Source organism: Manacus candei, unplaced genomic scaffold, assembly GCF_025592945.1.
Source record: "Manacus candei isolate 608988 ecotype Guabito, Panama unplaced genomic scaffold, ASM2559294v1 h1tg000014l, whole genome shotgun sequence".
Classification (NCBI taxonomy): domain Eukaryota; kingdom Metazoa; phylum Chordata; class Aves; order Passeriformes; family Pipridae; genus Manacus; species Manacus candei.
The window spans coordinates 74,394,491-74,411,980 of NW_026138062.1; the positions used below are offsets into that span (position 1 = coordinate 74,394,491).

The window sequence follows — 17,490 nt, forward strand, 5'->3', positions numbered from 1 at the left end:
CACAGAATATCAAGTGACTGCTGGTTGGTAAAAAAAATTGTCTTCCACAAAGTGCAAGCCCAACCATGCTCTGTCCTGTTTCTTGCTCCTGATTTGTGCTCCTGTCTCTTCCTCATCCACTGACTAGATTCCCTCAGCCACCTAGCCACCATCATCATTAAAAACAAAGGATAAAGCAAGGCAGTGGGATCACCAGGCACCTCAGGACACTACATAAAGCAGCACCATGGGACAAAGCAAAGACCAGACCTGGTTTGGGAGAGGTTGGGGTCACCAGGGAGCTGAGCTGGGCCACGCTGGGGCTGTGGGGAGAGCACTGGCCCCAAACACCAAAGGAGGTTGTCTCACTGAAGGAGATGGTCTAGAGAAGAGAGGCTTAAGAGAGACCTCATCGCTCTCTACAACTACCTGAAAGGCTCTCTACAACTATCTGAAAGGAGGTTGTAAGTGAGGTGGGGGCTAGTCTCTTCTACCATGCCTACAGTGAGAGGACTAGAGGAAATGGCCTTAAGCTGAGACAGGGGAGATGTAGATTAGATATCAGAAAAAATTTTTTTGACTGTTCGGGTGGTCAGGCGTTGGAATAGGTTGCCCAGGGAGGTGGTGGGAGTCACCATCCCTGGAGGTATTCAAGAAATGTCTGTTTCTGGCACTGGGTGATGTGGTTTAGTGGGTTAGGGTGGTGATGCTGGGTGGATGGTTGGACTGGATGATCTTGAGGGTCTCTTCCAACCTCGATGATCCTATGAGGGAGCAGGCACACGAGCAAAGGTAAAGGCTGGAGAAAGGAGTGGAAACACAAACCAAGGCCAGGGAAGAAAGGTCTGTCCCCAGAGCAGACAGAGAGGGGCCCTGCTCCCACCACCCCGCAGGGGCTCAGCCAGCAGGAGGGAGGGAAGGGGGGAGCCACTCACGCAACCCGCGAGCAGGGGAAACGCTCAGAGCCCCTTTCATTTTTACTCCATTTTATTATTTTTTTTTTTAATTAAACAGCCCGTTTCCGAGCGGTGACTTCACCTCCCACGTGCCGGGAGCCCCGGCTCCTGAGGGCGCCCAGGACCGTCCCGAAAATGAAAGCGGACACAACCCGCGCCGGGCCGACCCTCCGCCCGCGCCGTGACGGGCCGGCCGCGGGCGGGGGGGTTGTCAGGGCCGGCGCCGGCGGGGCGGGCCGGGGGACGCGTCCCGGGCCGCGCGGGGCTGCCGAGGCCGCGCCGTGCCCCATGTCGGGCCGGCACAGCCTCCGCCGGTACCTGCTGGCCGCGCTGGCGGCGCTCGCCGGCCTGGGGGCGCTCGCAGGGCTCGTGGCGTAAGTACCCGCCGGGGCCGGGCAGGGGCCGCGGCTCCCCGGCTCGGCCGGCCCCGCCGTCCTGCCCCGCCTGCGCTTGTCCCGAGGGAAGGCGAGGAGCAAACGCCGAGCTGGGGAGCGGGTGGGAGCTCTGCCTGTGCCAGCACCCGGCTGTTGCAGGCCCGAGGAGCGGGGCCGGGCGTTACCGCCATGGCCCGGGCCTGCCAAAGCCTTACCCCGTACTTACCCCATACCTCCCTTGCTTTTGTACCCTGGGGGTCAGCCTTGCCTTACTTCCATACTTACCCCATAAAACCCTTGGTTTTGTAGCCCTGAGGGTCAGCCTCTCCTTACTTCCACACTTACCCCATACCCCTTGCTTTTATACCCCCGAGGGTCAGTCTCACCCCATACTTACCCACACATCCCTTGCTTTTGTAGCCCTGGGGGTCAGCCTTGCCTTACTTCCATGCTTACCCCCCACCCCTTACTTTTGTCCTGAGGGTCAGCCTTGCCTTACTCCAGAGTACAAAAGTCGCTGGGTGCAGTTCTGAGCTGGCTGCCCTTAAAAGGGTGGGGAACATGGTTGTGGTCACATAAGCTGCAGACGCTTCTGCAGTCCTGCCCTTGGATCTCGACCTTTCAGCGAGGTACGACACGTGGCGTTGTCTTGGGCTGCTGCCACCGTCCCAGCAGGACATGTCTGGCTGCCCCTGGCCCAGGGCTGGGCTGTCTGGGAGCTGCCATGCACTTACAACAGTGGGTGCACAGGGAGGCATGTGCTGTGAAGAAAGAGATCCTCCGAGTGAGACGTAGGTGCTAGGCAGGGTATCCAGCCTGCTGGAGCTTAGCAGTACAGGCCTGTACTGAACTGGGAAAGACTCTATTTTCAATGTCTCTCTCTCTTTATTTTTTTTTTTCCCTTTCAAAGGGTTTTCTACTTTGAATCAGTCCGGGGGCAAAAAACGTCTCTTAAGAAGCTGGAAAACTATGTGGCAGCGATGGTGCTCAGCGCAGTTGCTGACACGCTGGGCTATAACAATGGGAAGTGGGAGTTCCAGCACAGTGGCTCAGCCATCCACAGGGAGCTGGCAGAGCTAGGGGGGCTCGGCAACTTGAGCATCGAAGGTTGGAGAGTCAGCGATGACACGGTGATGCACTTGGCCACGGCTGAAGCCCTCCTAGCTGCTGGACGTCACCCCAGGCTACAGGATCTCTACTCTCTGCTTGCAAAGCACTACAAGGAGTGCATGAATGACATGGATGGCAGAGCTCCAGGTAACCCCTCCGTCACACTGTCTGGGCAGGGCTGTGCTGTCGCTGGTGTCTTTCCTGCAGCTTGGAGCTGAGGCTGGCCCTGGCCCTGCTTTTGGCTGTTCACAGCGTTAACTGTATTTCACCTAAAGGCAAAAGTGTTCCATGCTCAGTATCTGTTTCAGGATGAGCTAAAGAGGACAGCATAAGGCAAGCTGGAGTGGTTTGGGCTTCTCCTGAAGTAGGTGAAAAAGATACTGTTTTGCCCATGTTTACAGAACATTCTTACAGGTGTGTTTGAGGCCTAGCCTTGAACGCAAGGGAAGGATGATGGCTTTTGCACTGAGGATGCCTACACTCAGTGGATAAAAAAATGCAAATCCAACCACGTGTAATGCACAGCCTGAGATGCTGTATTAATGCAACACATTTAAACAGAGAATTAATACAGAACTTCTCCTAAAAAATGCAGAAATTCCATGCAAAATATAATTAAAGTCACAAAGATCTTTGCTTGGAGTAATTATGTTTATTAAACCCAAAGTCTGCTTGTGGCTTGCTTGGCACATCTACTTTCTGTGACAGGATAGTCAGGCCACAGTCTTCTTCCCTGAACCCTTTATTTCCAGCATCTCTCTTTTCTCTGCCTAGACACAGTGGTGCTGGGTCTGTGTCACAGGCAGTGGACCTGGCACTATTCAGGAAGGGCACCTTCACAGGCTGCAGTAGTCAAGCCATGTACAACATATCCCTGTAGTTCCTAGTTCAGCCAGACCTGCTGACCCAGCTCTTCCCCGAGGACCCTGTCTGTCTCTGTGCTCGTGGCCCAGCCTGTTCTGGATGCTTGAATTAAATTGGAGTGCTGAGGCTGGACCTCTAATTTGACTAGTGCAGGAAGTGTGAAGTATCCTGGAAACACTCAAATTCAGCAATCCTAGGCAAAGTTTATACATTGGAATTGTATGTATGCCTAGACCTGCTTATTTGGAGTGGCCAGAATACATGAAGAATGTTCTTGCTTGACATTAAACATGGGAAAGGCCAAATCCTGCATTGCCACTGAGCATTTCCAAAATAAACCAGGTTGGAGACTTGAGCAGGAATTTATTCTGCTTACCTTTCCACAGTGACCTCCTACCCATGGGTAAAGAATTAAATTATCAGTCTTCTTTAACGCAGGTAGCTCCAGTTGTTGGCCTAATTAATAAAATATTTAGGAAGGAGTAATGATGCTTGTCAGGATAGCAGGAGTTGGCAGGTTAAAATTCCAAGAGATTCACTGCTGTTTTGACAAAGGAGCATCATTTAGTTTCCCCAGCTGATGGGGTCTGCCAAGGTGGACTAACCACAGCAGAGAGTGACAAAGCACATGGAAGGTATTTTCACCTCCACCATCTAAGCTTGGTGACTAAACCCTGAAATGAAAAGAAAAAGGACCTAAAGTTTAAATGTTAGTAATTAGTAGCTAAGGATAATAGCACACCTGCTGCAGTTCTTCTGGGAGTAAGTGAAGAGCAATATGCCCAAAAGCAGCTTCCATTTGAAAGTGAAGAATTTGAAAGCAAATTTGCTATGGACACGAAGTGGAGTGACAAGGAAAGGTCAGGTTATCTAGCTAAAGAAAGAAATGCACATTTTTTAGTGGGTCCAAGGACACTTGAACACCGTAAAAGTTTGGGGGAAGTGGGGAAAGAAATGTGGAAAAAATGGAAGTCTGTTGGGAATGTTTTTGCAGCAGCCTTCCAGATTGTTCCTGATGCAGCCACAGGAAAGGCACTCAGTTCTGAGAGCTTAAATTCTGACCCTTAGCAGTTTAATGCCCACTGATGTGCTATCAAAGGGAATACCTAATCCATAACCTCAAAAGCTGTCTGCAGTCTGGAGTCTCCATGCCGTATTGATAGATCCTGATGATAGAGGTTGCACGCCAATAACTTCTTTTGGCAGCTCAGAATAAATGGATTTTAACTGAGAACATAAACCATGGTGGTGCTGTTCTGGCCTAAGTAAGTGCTCACTGGGGAATTGCAGCCCTGAAGGCTGAGAATGGAAAGTTGCTGTTGGAACTTTCATCAAACAGAGAAGAGAGTTCCCTGTAACAGTAGGGGAAAGTCACACTGATCGCCCACGAGGGAGCCCAGACCTGAAAACCAAAACCTGCAGAAACAAAGGGATTCCCACAACGTTATGAGTCATTGGACAGCCACAGCAGAGTCCCTCAGGGATGCAGCCCCAGAAGTGAAGTCATTATTGCTATTCGTGATGCACCACAGCCCCAAATTCATTGTTCCTTGCAGATTACAAAGCCAATGAATTAAGCAACGCAAGCATGGAGGTACTTCTTTTTTCATGGTTCAAGTTACATCTGCCTCTCCAGGAGGCCTTCTGCTTCAAAACTCTGTCTTTCAGTCCAAGTCCTCTGCCTGTGGAATTATTTACCACTATGTGGTTAACTCACCTTTTTTCAGTGTATTGATCAGTCTCAAACAACTGTTACTGTCTGTGCTCATGATGAGTCTAGATAAGTGGAATGGAAGCCTATTCCAGAAATAGTTGCTCCTGAAACTTCTTCAGGTTGCCTTTCTTCACACACTGCTTTTTGATTGTATTTCTCCTTTCCTTAGACCAGAAACCCCCTCAGGTTACTTTTAGTTTCCTATTGTTAGCACAATCGATTCCTAACCAGGATTTGGTGGATTTCCAAAACAATTTCCTGATTCAAAAACTCCTACAGCAGTTTTTTTTAAGAACTTGTTTTTAGAAAGAGAACTGACGTGATTCCAGCTTAGTCTTCCTAAATCGGCTTTCAAATGTTTTAATATTTTAACTGTTTAAAAGCATGAGGATAATACTTGTAATACTTCATAAATCCTCAAGAGTCTTAGCTGTCATATGTTGGTTCGTTTTACACGATTTTTCCACTTGCAAGTTATCAGTAGTCATCTCCTAAAACGATACGCACAGGCTTAAAGCTGCAAGCAAATTGTAATGCAAAATAACCAGTCTTTCTTTACTCTTAAAGCCTTGTCATCTTCCTCATTTTAACTACAGTTAATGCAAGAACAATCTCACTTTTTATCAAGGACTGAGGTGTGTGGTCTCAACCTGCCCAAACATGTCCTAAAGAAACGTTTTTCTCAAAGTTCCAGCCAGAACATGAAAAGTCGATACTTCTTGTAAGGGTTAGAGGGGATTTTAAGGAAATTGTCTAATGGTGGTTTGAAACAAAAGAAAACACCTTCCATAACAAAACTGTGGGTCTGGTTACCACGGGATGTTCAGACAAACCTAAACTCCAGCAAGGGAGAGCTGGAAAACATTTCCTAACAGTGAGGCAATGGGGTCTCTGCCTTTAAAAGATCCTGTAAACAGGTAAAACAACTGAAAAAGCAGAGTTACTTACACTTGCCTTGTGTTAGGGATCCTACAAACCCTTTTGGGGGGGAAAGGGGTGAGAAAGAGAGAGAAAGAGATGTGTATATATCTGATCTATTAGTGTATATGTTTTATAGATAAGTTATTAAATATCATGAAATGTAAACATAAACAATGCCAGTAAATCAGCAGTAGTGTTTCTTACCTCCTAGACTTATAAATTATTTTCACAAGCAGTAATTATCAGGTCTGTTTGGGAGCATACAGGGTGCTGCAGCAGTTTAAGGCAGGATACCCAGGTGTGCAGACAACTGGTGTTTTTAAAAGGAATCTCAAATCCCTTACAGAGTAATGCTTCCTTCCCCACCACCTTGCCTGTCTTCCCCTAGTTCCCAAGCTACGTGACCCTGTGTCCTACTGATGCGCGTTTCCTTTTGTTTTTCCCGGGCTCTGCCGCTTCTGTCCAGGTTTGACGTCTATGGAAGGCACAAAGAAGCTGCGCCCGGAGAAGCCGAACGGCTGGAGGATCCCGTTCAACCCGCAGGCGGGAGGCTGCGGGGGTGCCATGCGCGCCATGTCCATCGGGCTGCGCTTCTACCACCCCGAGGAGCGGCACACCCTGCTGCAAGTCAGCATCGAGAGCGGCCGCATGACCCACCACCACCCCACGGGCTACCTGGGGGCCCTGGCCTCAGCCCTCTTCACGTCCTACGCGGTGAACAGCGTGCCCCCCCAGGCCTGGGGCAAGGGGCTGCTGGACATGCTGCCGCGGGCGAAAACTTACGTGCGGAACAGCGGCTTCTTCGTGAAGGAGAACATGGAGCACTGGTGAGCTGTGCTCCCAGCACCACGCTTTCCTAAAGCCCTGCTTACCCTGAAGTGTCAGTAATTCTGTTATGGTAAACTCTAGAGCAGCACATGCCTGCTGTGGGATCAAATCAGTTCAGAATACCTCTAACCTGGGGGGAAAAAAAGACAAAGGCAGCTTGTGTTTGAGTCACATAGTTGTGACTTTTTTTTGATCCGGTATGAGGTAGGTAGACTTGTCATCTCAAGCAACCATGATCTGATGAAAGAGGTGAAGCAGGGCTGGGGAACAGCATCAGGCTTAGGGCTGAGTTCAGTTTGAAAGTTATAATCAAATGTGGCTGCAGATCCACTGCGGCTCTGTGTGCAGGGGCACAGAGGTAGAGTTACTCTGAATTTGGGAGGATGACTCACCTCTCACTCTGAGCCTTTGAATCCTGTGCAGCACGACAGCAGCAGGTGCTGGGCTGCCTTCTCCCATGTGGCTGGAGGGAGGGAAAGTCTAACTCACCGAAACATGTCCTTGTGCCTCTTACTGTAAATCATGTCCCTAGTCTGACCAAGGGGGGACACCTACCATTTTGCCGAGCCATTGCTCCGAGCTCTTGGCGTGGCGCCTGCGCAGAGCTCAGGTACGTGCTCCTGCCCTGGGACATCTCTTACAGCCGTTCCATCCCATCTCCTGTTTTACAGGTACTACTTTGAAGACCAGTGGAGAAGATACCTGGTGAGGAGGGGCATATCAGATGGGGTCTCGTTGCCCACCTTCCCCGCCAAGTACGGCGTGGAAGAGAGGGACAAGTTCTACACATCGCTGAGCTACGACGGCTGGGCGGGCAGCAGTGGGCACGACGCCCCCATGATCGCCTACGACGCGCTGCTGGGCGCGGGCGACTCCTGGACTGAGCTGGCTCTCCGCGCCTTCTTCCACGGGGGCGACAGCGACTCCACTGCCGCCATCGCAGCCTGCTGGTGGGGGGTCATACATGGCTTCAAGGGGGTTCCCCTGCCCCTCTACGCCCACCTGGAGTACAAGGACCGCCTGGAGAAGGTAGCCAAGGGCTTGTACGAGCTCTAGGCAGGGGGCAGCATGGGCGCGCTTACCCACCACCCCTCCCGCTTGCTCTGCAGACCCACTGGATTAAAGCTTGTGAGCCTTTTCTCTCTGCATGTGTGTTGGCTTCAGTGGGGAGGTCATGTCGGCTCTCGGTTGAGGCTGGTGGGTGGGGGGAAGCAGTCACAAGGCGGTCTGATGGGAGCACACAGCAGTCCCTTGAGCAGCCAAGCCCCGAGACATCCCTCCTCCGCTGCAGGGCGGCTGCACATCGTCTGGTCCTCAGGGGGAGCAGGAGCACCCACTGCAGCACTGCTGGTCCTGCTGCAGCAGCAGGGCAGGCAGCAAAACTCACTCAGGCTGCCCCAAACCTGCCCATAGGAGCGTGCCAGGGGATCAGGGATGCACACCTGACCACAGGGAGTGTACAGTGGGCTGGCAGAGATGCCTCCTGGCAAAGCTGCAACAGCTCTGGCCCAAGCTTGTCACCTGATACGGGGACACACTGCCACAGCACTGGGCACCTGTGGAGCTAAAACCTCTGCTGCTTAGCACAGAGACCAGAGCAGATGAACCCCAAGGCAACCTACTGCGGGGAGAAGGGGGGATGACAAGAGTTTTGTCATACAATTATTTTAGCAGAGTATTTTTTTGTTTAAATGAATGTGGAAAAAAACCTGCTCAAACCCGACCTGTGTGAGCAGTGTGTTTTGCACAATTCCACAGCACTTCTGCACTGCAGGTAGGGATGCATCATGCTACTTCCCCATTTCAGTCAGTGTGGGAATTCAAGACTCCTGATCAAATCCTTACTCACAGTAAAAGTGGGTAATGAGAATGAACAGGTTGCATTTTGCATCAACTTCTGTAGTGAACTGTATTCTTCTGCTTTCATCAATGTTACTAAAGATTACTTGCTTCACATTTGCTATGCATAATTCTATATAAAAGAAGGGTTGTCTTCAAATCCAGGCTATGACACAGCAAAGTACTTACTGTTTTCGGAGCAATTCAAAAAACAGTGTATCCCATTCAACAAAAAGACCTGACAGGCCTCTTTTAAATGTTATATTCTGTTATGGTATGAATTAAGGGAGATAGAAGGGAGAAGTATGAAGAGCCAGAGGGTGCATGGAGTCTGCAAGTTTCAACCTGCAAGAGAGGAGAAGCTCTACTAGGGTGGGAGGAGAGTTAATCCACCAAGGAATGGTGGCAGTGGAAGAGGGAGAGGTTGCCCAAGAGGGGGCCTCCACACCTTTATGCAGGGAGTGCACATAAAGGCATAACAAAAGCCCAAATCTGACAAAAAGCAGCAGCAATAGGATTCACAATTTCAACACAGTTTACTACAGCTCTCGGGTGTGTTGTATAAAACATGTTTTAGTGCAACATAGTACAAAGTTTTTGTTGTTTTCTTAAAAAAAAAAATCCCAAACATTTTTCCACATCATGCATGGATAGGGTATCTCTCTTTCTTCTCAGGTTCATTACAGAAAGTTACAGCAGAGAGAGTGGTTTGAAAAGCTCCATGTTACAGGAAGAGAGTCTGCCTTATAAAAACAGAGAGAAGTTTGAAACTGGGCAACACACTGCCAGAGCAATGGAGAAATGTCACTGGCAAGGTACATTCAGGGACCAGCGTGGGAAGCTGCTTCCCAGGACAGCCTGGGCTCTGTGCAGGAACCACCAGGCTGGGAAGGGACCTGTTCCAGCCAGGGGGACGGGGCCATGGGACAGCCCTGCAGGAGAGCCCTGCTGTGGGGCAGACAGGCTGGCAAGGAGGAGCGTGGCTCAGACGCAGAGCAGGGCTCTCCCAGGGAAGAATGGCTCCTGCTGACTTCATTTTCTCTTCTTCCTTGGAGTTGGAATGAGTCGCGGTCCCTGCCCGGGAGCAGTATGTACAGGAGATAGTACATATGAAACAATACCCACTGGCTGCAGCTGCTGCTGTTTGCACCTCGGTTCTTCATTTCCATTCACTTCTCACCCCACTCCTCTCTTTGCAGACACCTCAGCCAGAAAGGGAAGACAAGTGTGCGGGTGTGCGATACATACATACATATATAGGAGTGTGACTTTATGCATATGCTGGGGCCAGCAAGCAGTTACGTCTCGAGGAGGCAGACTTCACAGAGGGACGAGTGAAATTTGGGCTTCCCAGCAGAAGAAGAAACCTATGGTAGAGGTGCAGAGGTGGCCAACTTCAAATGCCTTAGCACGGGTTGATCTGCAGCCACGGGGTCCTCTCCCACACAGGAGAGAGGCTGAGTGGTGTAGATCTCCTACCTGAAGCTTCACCACCTCTGAAACACCAAGGCATCAGGGTCTGACTAGTGCTACAGAGCATCTGCTGAGGTCCCCTCTGTTCACAAAGAGCAGTCCGACCCTCCCAGAGAGGACAACGGCTGTGGGTATATGGCACCTCTCACACATGAGGCAGGGGGGGTCTTGTGGTTGTGCCCGTCCACCCCTGGTCGGCTTCAGCCATGCTGCAAAAATACAAATGGCCGGATTTGCCAGGAAGACATCGAGGAAGACAACAAAAGGCCGTTTTTGGCAAACATTTCCTTCCGCCAGACGTAACGCTTAGGCCGTAGGGGGGAGGAGGCGGTTTCCTCCACAGGACAGGGCAGGGGTTCTTGGCATCAGGAGTACAGGAGTTCAGGTGCCCCACGTGGCGAGAGCCCTGGTTTGGTTCATGAGAGCCATATCTTTCACAGAAAGAACAGCATTTCCTGCCACAGCGGCTCTTACAAGAGCAGGTGACTTTGCCAGGAGGGGGAGCTTACGGAGAAATGCTTTTTCCTCCTGAAGTCCCAGAAATGAAAATCAGCAGATGCACACACACACAGGGGAAGATTTCTCTTGGCCAAAGGGCAGGGAAGCCCCTAGGGTGCTGATGTGCTGCAGGCTCCTTGCCTTGTCCAGGCTTGCACCAGGAAGTAGTGCAAGCCACAGGAAAACTCGTGACCCGTGGTGGTGAACTGCATGTCCCCGCTGCATGGCACGTTTGCTACTGGGCTCCTTGGCTGAACCATCTGGGGACTGTGAACCCAACCCGTGGAGCTTCCCCTTTCCTCCTTCCTAGAGTCATTACTTTGGTCATGTTGAAGCCTTCAGAGACTGGATCAAGCCTCTCATCCCCAAATGACTGGGGCACAGAGGGGATCTGCCTCATCAGAGGTGGCAGCATGGACACCAGGGAGGAACATGGCTCTGGTAAGCTGGACCACATGAGGACCCTCTTTGCTACCAACCAAGTCAGGGCTTTCAGGTGTCCTCCTTCCTTTCCCCCCTTCAGTTCTCTGAGACACACTAAACTGCTTTTGTCCTGATCACAAGCGCGCTGAATGTTCAGTCTCTCCAAGACCTGGGAACGATCCCAAAAGATGAACTGCTCCCTCCTGAGAGAACAGTAAGGTGGACACAAGAAGAGGCTGAGGCTACAGCCAGTCTTTGCAATGGACCTCCCAGAAGACATCCCAGTTAACCCCTCTGGGGATAGACCTGGTTTTGTCTGTTTTGGAAGAGCATACCTTGAGAAAAGACCTTCTTCATCATGGCACTGAGTCTGAGAAGGAAAAACAGTCTGTTTTGGAAAACATATACATTTACTTCCAAAGAGATTGTCCGAGGACCAAACGACCCCTGGGAACTCCACACTGTGTGGAGGGCAGGGGAAGCCTACAGTTCTCTGTGTGACTGAAAAAGAAACAATAAAAAAGTAACAGCCCAAAAGACAGCAACTGATGGGAGTAAAGTGAGTCCAAGAGGAACATCCTCTATGTACAGCAAGTGCCTCTGTTCATTGGGATGAGGGGGTGCATTTCCCGGGTCCTGGAAGAAGTCTTGGACCTTCCCACTCCTGCTGGCTGGGCACTCCACACAGCTCAGCCTCTGCATCAGAGCACAGACAGGGAAACAAATGAAACAAGAACAACAAAACCCACTCTGTTCCTTGGGGTTCCCAGCGTGTCTCTGCTTTCTTCCCTCTGTGCGTCCCCCCAGGTGCCTCTGCCTCTTTAGTCCATGGTTCCCGGGTGGATGCTGAGCACTGGTGGCTCCAGGCAAGTGGGAGAGTAGTTGAGGTGAGGCTCTTTGATCCACAGCAAGGGGACCCCGTTCTTGCCCTCTGAGTTCTTGCTGGAGTTTCGGCTCTTGAATCGCACCAGGAGGATGGTGATGATCAAGATGCCGAAGATGGGGAAGGGGTAGAAGAACACGAAGTAGAAGAGGGCATCGTTGGAGCAGATGACTGACTGCAGGGTGGAGCCTGGAAAGAGACACAGGATGGTCACATTTCACTGTTTGTTTGTAATGCAGGGCACACAAACTTCTTCAGAAATGTTAAAAATCAGACGCTCATTAATCTGTGTCAATGCAGGAGGTGGGGCTCTGAGAAAAATACCAATGTGAGAAAACAGAGCAACAGAAGAAAATTATCACAGGGTATGTTTCAGCTTTACCCCCAAGAGTCTAATGAGTGATACAGTTCTACCTGGTGGAGATTTTATAATATCTTAGAAAGTGAGGAGCCTTGCAAAGCCTTGATTTCCTCAGTGGTGCTACACAAAAGCAGCAGCACGCCAGAGTATCTCCCTTAAGGGCCCACAAAACCCTCATGACCTCAATTATCTCTGGGGCCTGTACACCACCCGAGACTCTTGTGCCACAGCCTGCACCCCTGTGCAGAGCTAATCCAACTTCCAGGGTGTTTCCCAAAGGGAAGGGTTAAACCTCAGTGGGGGACAGAGTCTGCCCCTACTGAGTGAGACACACCAGGTGGTAAGTGCTGTGGGATGGGCAGCCCCAGCACAGAGCTCAGTGCAGTGTGGGTACTCCAGCCAAAGCAAGAGCTGGGCAATGAGCCATCGAGTTGATCTGGAAAAGCACTTGGCACCACAGACTTGCCCCGATGCAGGTGAGACCCAGGTCCCACTCACTCCTTGGCCTTTTTCTCTTGGCTGAACCGAAGACGCAGGGGATGGCAGGGCCACGACCCCAAGGCAGTCGTCACCTCTCCTCACCTGCGCCCTGCACGTGAACAGCGACCGTGCCCGACTCCTCCTCTGCCAGCCGGTACCACACGCCGTTGGGGTCTGCCAGCCACTCCTCCACACGGCACGAGTAGTTGCCCGTGTCGGCCCCGCCGGCCTGCAGCACCGTCAGCCGGAAAAGCACTGCCGAGAGCCTCTGGAAGCGCAGGCGGCCCTCCCAGCGACCAGCCTCGGGGCTGAACACGGCATCGGGGCCCACGCTCAGCACCGCTTCCCTCTCCTCCTCCTCCTCCTCCTCCTGCTGCTGCTCCTCGTGGTCGCCCGCCTCTTTGGCCCGCAGGCTGTACCACGTCACTGCAAAGTGGGAATCTGGGCTGGAGCGGGACAGGATGCTGCAGTCCAGCGGGAAGGACTCCTTCTCCTGCACCGTGAGGTTGGCGGTGGCTGTGTCCACCTGCAGGGTGGGATCTGAGGTGACAAAAGGGGAGAGGTGAGCGCTGAGCAAGATGCTGTTGTCAAAGCCATCCCGCAAACTTGACTGGCACGAACCTGGTGCCAGGCATGATCCAAACAGAACCCGAAGGCTTGATGCAGCCTGCCAAGACCTCTGTGGTCAACCCCAGAGGCACAGCATCGTACGCCCCTGCCCATACAGACCCTCACACCAGCTGAGGGGGGTGTGTGGGAGAGGACAAAGCTGCCGCAGCTCATCCCAACACACTACAAGAATGTGTCAGGAGATGCCAGAGTTTGGTGCCTGTGCTGAGGAGCAATGCACTGCTCCTCCCCAGCTACTCCTGCAAAGAGCATTGCACTCCCTGTTTATTCTTTATTTCTTTGAGAGCACTCAGAGGACTTGAAAATCAGTATGATAGAAGAGGAGAGGATTTTTTCCAGCAGTTTGGAAAGTTATTTAGGTAAGAGGCTCCTCCATGGAGATGGCCTCAACACTGACACAGCAAGGACACTCCAAAAGTCTTCTTCTCTTGCTTTTTTTCCCTCTAGTGCTTTCTGCGAGGCTAAAGAGATGTTTTTACCTAACTGAGATACAGTGGCCAGAACCCAAGATGAGTTGATTAAAGGCTGACTTCAAGAGCAATTAACATTTGGTTTAGTCATCTTGCCAGGGAACACGTACTCCAGGGATCACAATCAGTCTGGATCTAAGCTTTCATTTAAAGATTAAAAAGCCCTTCCCGATGCGGCAGCTGAGCAGGAAGGACCAGCCAACAGCTCACTGAAGAGAGGTGCTTTCTCCTCCAGTAAGGATAGCTGGGCAAGACCTCTCTTGTGTAGACCCTGGGTGTCCCTGCAGGAGGGGGCTGCTGTCCCCCAGCTCTCATGAGCCCCAGGGCTGCTGTGCCCAGTGGGCTTCTCATTATGGCTCCTGCCCAACGCTTATTTTAAATGGTCCCATAAGGAAAACCTTCATTAAGGCCAGAGCTCTTCAGGCCGTAGGCAACGTGAGTATTTTCAGTTCACATCTTCCCCAGGAAGACTCCTGAGCAGAAGCAGAAATGAGGTAAATCCTGAGATTTCAGGGACTACTGAGGGAAGAAGGGAAGGAAATGGCTTGTCAAAACCAACACAAAGCCTCTCCCATCTCAGCAGAAAGAGGAGAACTGCTGCCTGAAGGTGCTCAGAGGTTTTTTTTCCCCCCTCTTTGCTCATGATTATAGTCCTGATAGATGAGCATGGAGATCCTCGCTAATGAGACATGAGTCACAAGCAAGATTAGTCATTTTGTTAAGTACTGACTGCTATGAAACAAAAACAAACAACAACAAAGCACTTCTAGAAAAAAATTATCTCCTCTCTTCTTCCCACTCCACATCCTTCTGCAACTCAAAATGAGCCTCAAGGATTTTCAGAGTTCACGCCCCCCTCCATCAGGGCTGGCAATTTTCTCAGACTGGATGGAGAGCTGCACTTACAGCCGAGTGGGCATGCAGGGCACAGGGACTGCCTGGGGAGGTGTCTCTGCCCGAGGCACTTTGGCCAGCAAAACTTCCCCAGCAAGGACCTGGCAGGTGGGAGCTCTGCTGTCCCATGAGAATGCTCCTCCTCCACAGCACAAATCTCCACCAGGAATGACCACAAAAGCCTTTCCAGAACCTCACCCTTTTGCCAGCTCTGCTGCAGAGTTAAGAGGCTGACACCTCACTGGAATGGGCAGGCATGAAGCACCACAGCAGTACTTGCAGAGTGGATGCTTTACAGGTTGGAAAAGTACCCAGTGAATGAGGACTGTGCTGTAATTTGACCCACAGCCTTTAAGGCAGACATTTAATCTTGAGTCATATGCCTCAAAAACTAGGGAATCTGTATTTGCAAAGGTAAACTGCCCTTGCAGCTTATCTGTTGTTATAACAGACAGAATTTAGCAGAGTGCTCTGGAAAACTGCTTTTGAGGGTTTAGGAGTCCACCAGTGCTAATCAGTCTCAAGAACTGCCTTTTAGAAGTACAGGAGCAGACAATTCCACTGTGTCCTAAGATAAGCAAGCGGGCCAGAAGAGCAGCTTGGCTGAACAGGAACGTCTTGTGGAGCTCAAGGGGGGAAGGAAATTGTATGATCTCTGGAAGGGAGGTCAGGCTTCCTAAGAAGATTACACAGCTGTGATTCATTTATGAAGGGAGAAGACACAAAAGGCCAAAGCTCATCTAGAGTTGAAACTCACCAGTGCTGTGTCAGCTAACAAGAAGGGCTTTTTTAAGGATGTTAATAGTCTAAAGAAAATGCTGGACTGATACCTGTTGATGATGGTCACCTGATTAATAGGGATGAAGAACAAGCAGAGGCATTCAATGCTTTTTTGCCTCAGTCTTTAACAATACTGACAGACCTTGGGGTGCCCACCCCCCTGAGTCAGAGTACCACAAGTGTGGGAACAGCACCTTTCTATCTGCAGACACTGAAATTGTGAGGGATCAGCTGTATCATCTGAATGTTCACAAGGCCAAGGGGCCTGATGGGATTCATCCCAGAGTACTGAAAGAGCTAGCAGATGTTATGGCAGGACCCCTCTCATACACAGTCCAAAGGCCTTGGGAGTCTGGGGAGGTCCCTGTTGACTGGAAGGTGGCCAACATTAATCCAATCTACAAGAAGGACATGAGGGAAGACTCAGGAAGCTACAGACCTGTTAGTCTAACCTCAGTTTCTGGAAAAATTATGGAGAAGATTATACTGGGTATTACTGAAAGGCATTTAAAGAGCAACACAATCACCAGGCACAGAAACATGGGTTCACAAAGAGAAAGTCCCATTTAACTAAATGTCTTTCTATGATAAGGTCACTCGCCCAGTGGATGAAGGGAAGGCACTGGATGCAGTTTTTCTGCATTTTAGTAAGGCTTTTCATACTGTCCCTCACAGCATCCTTTCACCTGTCCAGCTGTGGGATGAGCGGGTTCATGGTGCACTGGGTAAGGAACTGGCTGAAGAGCAGGGCTCAAAAGGTGGTAGTGAATGGGGCTACATCTGGCTGGTGACTTGTCACCAGGGGAGTTCCTCAGGGTTCAGTGTATTTATCAAAGATCTGGATGCAGGAGTTGAATGCACTATTAGCAAGCTTTCTGACGATAGCAAACTGGGAGGTTCTGTTGACTCTCTTGAGGAACAAGAGGCCTCATGGAGCGATCGAGATGGATTGGAGCACTGTACTTTGATTAATGGAATGAAAAATTTAACAAGTTGAAATGTCTGGATTTTGCACCTAGGACAGAGTAATGCCAGGCACAGATAAAACTGAGAGAGACATGGCTGGAGAAAGGCCCTGCAAAAAGGGATCTGGGGGCGCTGGTTGACAGCGAGCTCAATATGAGTCAGCAGTGTGCCTCTGCTCTTTTCCTGCAAGGACTTTGCCCCTGGGGCACACACCTGGGAAGCACAGGTAGCTTCTTCCATCTTACTCTCAGTCAAAACACAAGTAAAATCAGAAGCCTATCCTATTAAACCTGCCAAAAGTGTTGAAAAAAAAAATAACTTGCAGATGCAATGGTGACAAAATTCCAAGCCCATCTGGCCGTGTTTGCAGGACTTGCTCTATACCCTTCCCAGAAGAGCAAGGGTGCACCCAAGAAGACAAGTCAAGAAGGATGAGCACGGTCTGTCGCGCAGCAGTCCTGCCCTCAGTCCAGACCCACTGCTGCTGACAGATGGTGCCTCGTGCATTTGCTCCAAGAGGGCACAGCGCTGCTCAAAGCTGATGGCATGAAATCCTCCTCACCTGGCTGCTTGACAGTGAGGGTGATGAGCCCGGAGATGTCCTCTGCCCGCTTGTACCAGCGGTCGCTGGGGTCGAGCAGCCACTCCTCCACGCGGCAGTTGTAGGCCCCGCTGTCCCGCACCGTGGCGTTTTGGATGGAGAGGAGGAAGAGACCCGGGGATGGGCTCTCCAGGTGCAGCCGGCCCCGCAGGTCTCCTGGTGTAGCCAGGTCCCCGTAGTGCAGGGTGCTCTGCCGGCTCAGCCAGGCCACCACCTCCTTCTCCGGGTGGCCCGGCCGCCACACGTACCACTCCACCGAGAGCTGGGACGAGGGGCTGGTCCGGTTGCTCACCAGGCACTCCAGGGTCACCCAGTCGTTCTCCAGCACCGTGATGTTCTTGTGGGTCTGGTTCACCTGCAGGCGGTTATCTGTGGGAAAAGGCCGTTAGAAACGAGGTGACCAAGGGCTCGCAAGGGTCTTTTGTCTCTCCACAAGCCTTTTCCTG

At 51.1% G+C, this 17,490-nt stretch overlaps 2 protein-coding genes across 9 annotated transcripts in view; one reads left to right on the plus strand and one right to left on the minus strand.

The window, feature by feature from the left end:
- Window positions 1–211: 211 nt before the first annotated feature.
- ADPRH (ADP-ribosylarginine hydrolase) lies at window positions 212–7,892 on the plus strand. 4 transcript variants are annotated; one of them, XM_051780272.1, is made up of 5 exons: window positions 212–263; window positions 994–1,309; window positions 2,220–2,566; window positions 6,385–6,745; window positions 7,418–7,892. In XM_051780272.1, the coding sequence occupies exons 1-5, from the start codon at window positions 227–229 to the stop codon at window positions 7,800–7,802; spliced, it is 1,446 nt and encodes a 481-aa protein (XP_051636232.1). In that variant the 5' UTR covers window positions 212–226; the 3' UTR covers window positions 7,803–7,892. The 4 variants fall into 4 exon arrangements, with proteins under 4 accessions (XP_051636232.1, XP_051636233.1, XP_051636235.1 ...); XM_051780273.1 differs by lacking the exon at window positions 212–263 and adding an exon at window positions 804–822; XM_051780275.1 differs by lacking the exons at window positions 212–263; window positions 994–1,309 and adding an exon at window positions 1,342–1,938.
- A 1,210-nt stretch (window positions 7,893–9,102) lies between these two features.
- The window catches only part of IGSF3 (immunoglobulin superfamily member 3), a 94,641-nt gene continuing 86,253 nt past the window's right edge, over window positions 9,103–17,490 (minus strand). For all 5 annotated transcript variants that reach the window (XM_051780258.1, XM_051780259.1, XM_051780257.1 and 2 more), the window contains 3 exons: window positions 17,006–17,413; window positions 12,806–13,243; window positions 9,103–12,051 (listed from right to left, as the gene is read on the minus strand). In XM_051780258.1, coding sequence (XP_051636218.1) covers window positions 11,801–12,051; window positions 12,806–13,243; window positions 17,006–17,413 — 1,097 coding nt within the window. In that variant the 3' untranslated portion in view covers window positions 9,103–11,800. The remainder of the gene's footprint in view (window positions 12,052–12,805; window positions 13,244–17,005; window positions 17,414–17,490) is intronic.

Coding starts and splice junctions, on each gene's coding strand:
- ADPRH (XM_051780272.1), top strand. CDS start 227: ATGGGACAAAGCAAAGACCAGACCTGGTTTGGGAGAG. Junction 264..993: donor CCAGACCTGGTTTGGGAGAG/GTTGGGGTCACC, acceptor TTAATTAAACAG/CCCGTTTCCGAGCGGTGACT. Junction 1,310..2,219: donor GCGCTCGCAGGGCTCGTGGC/GTAAGTACCCGC, acceptor TCCCTTTCAAAG/GGTTTTCTACTTTGAATCAG.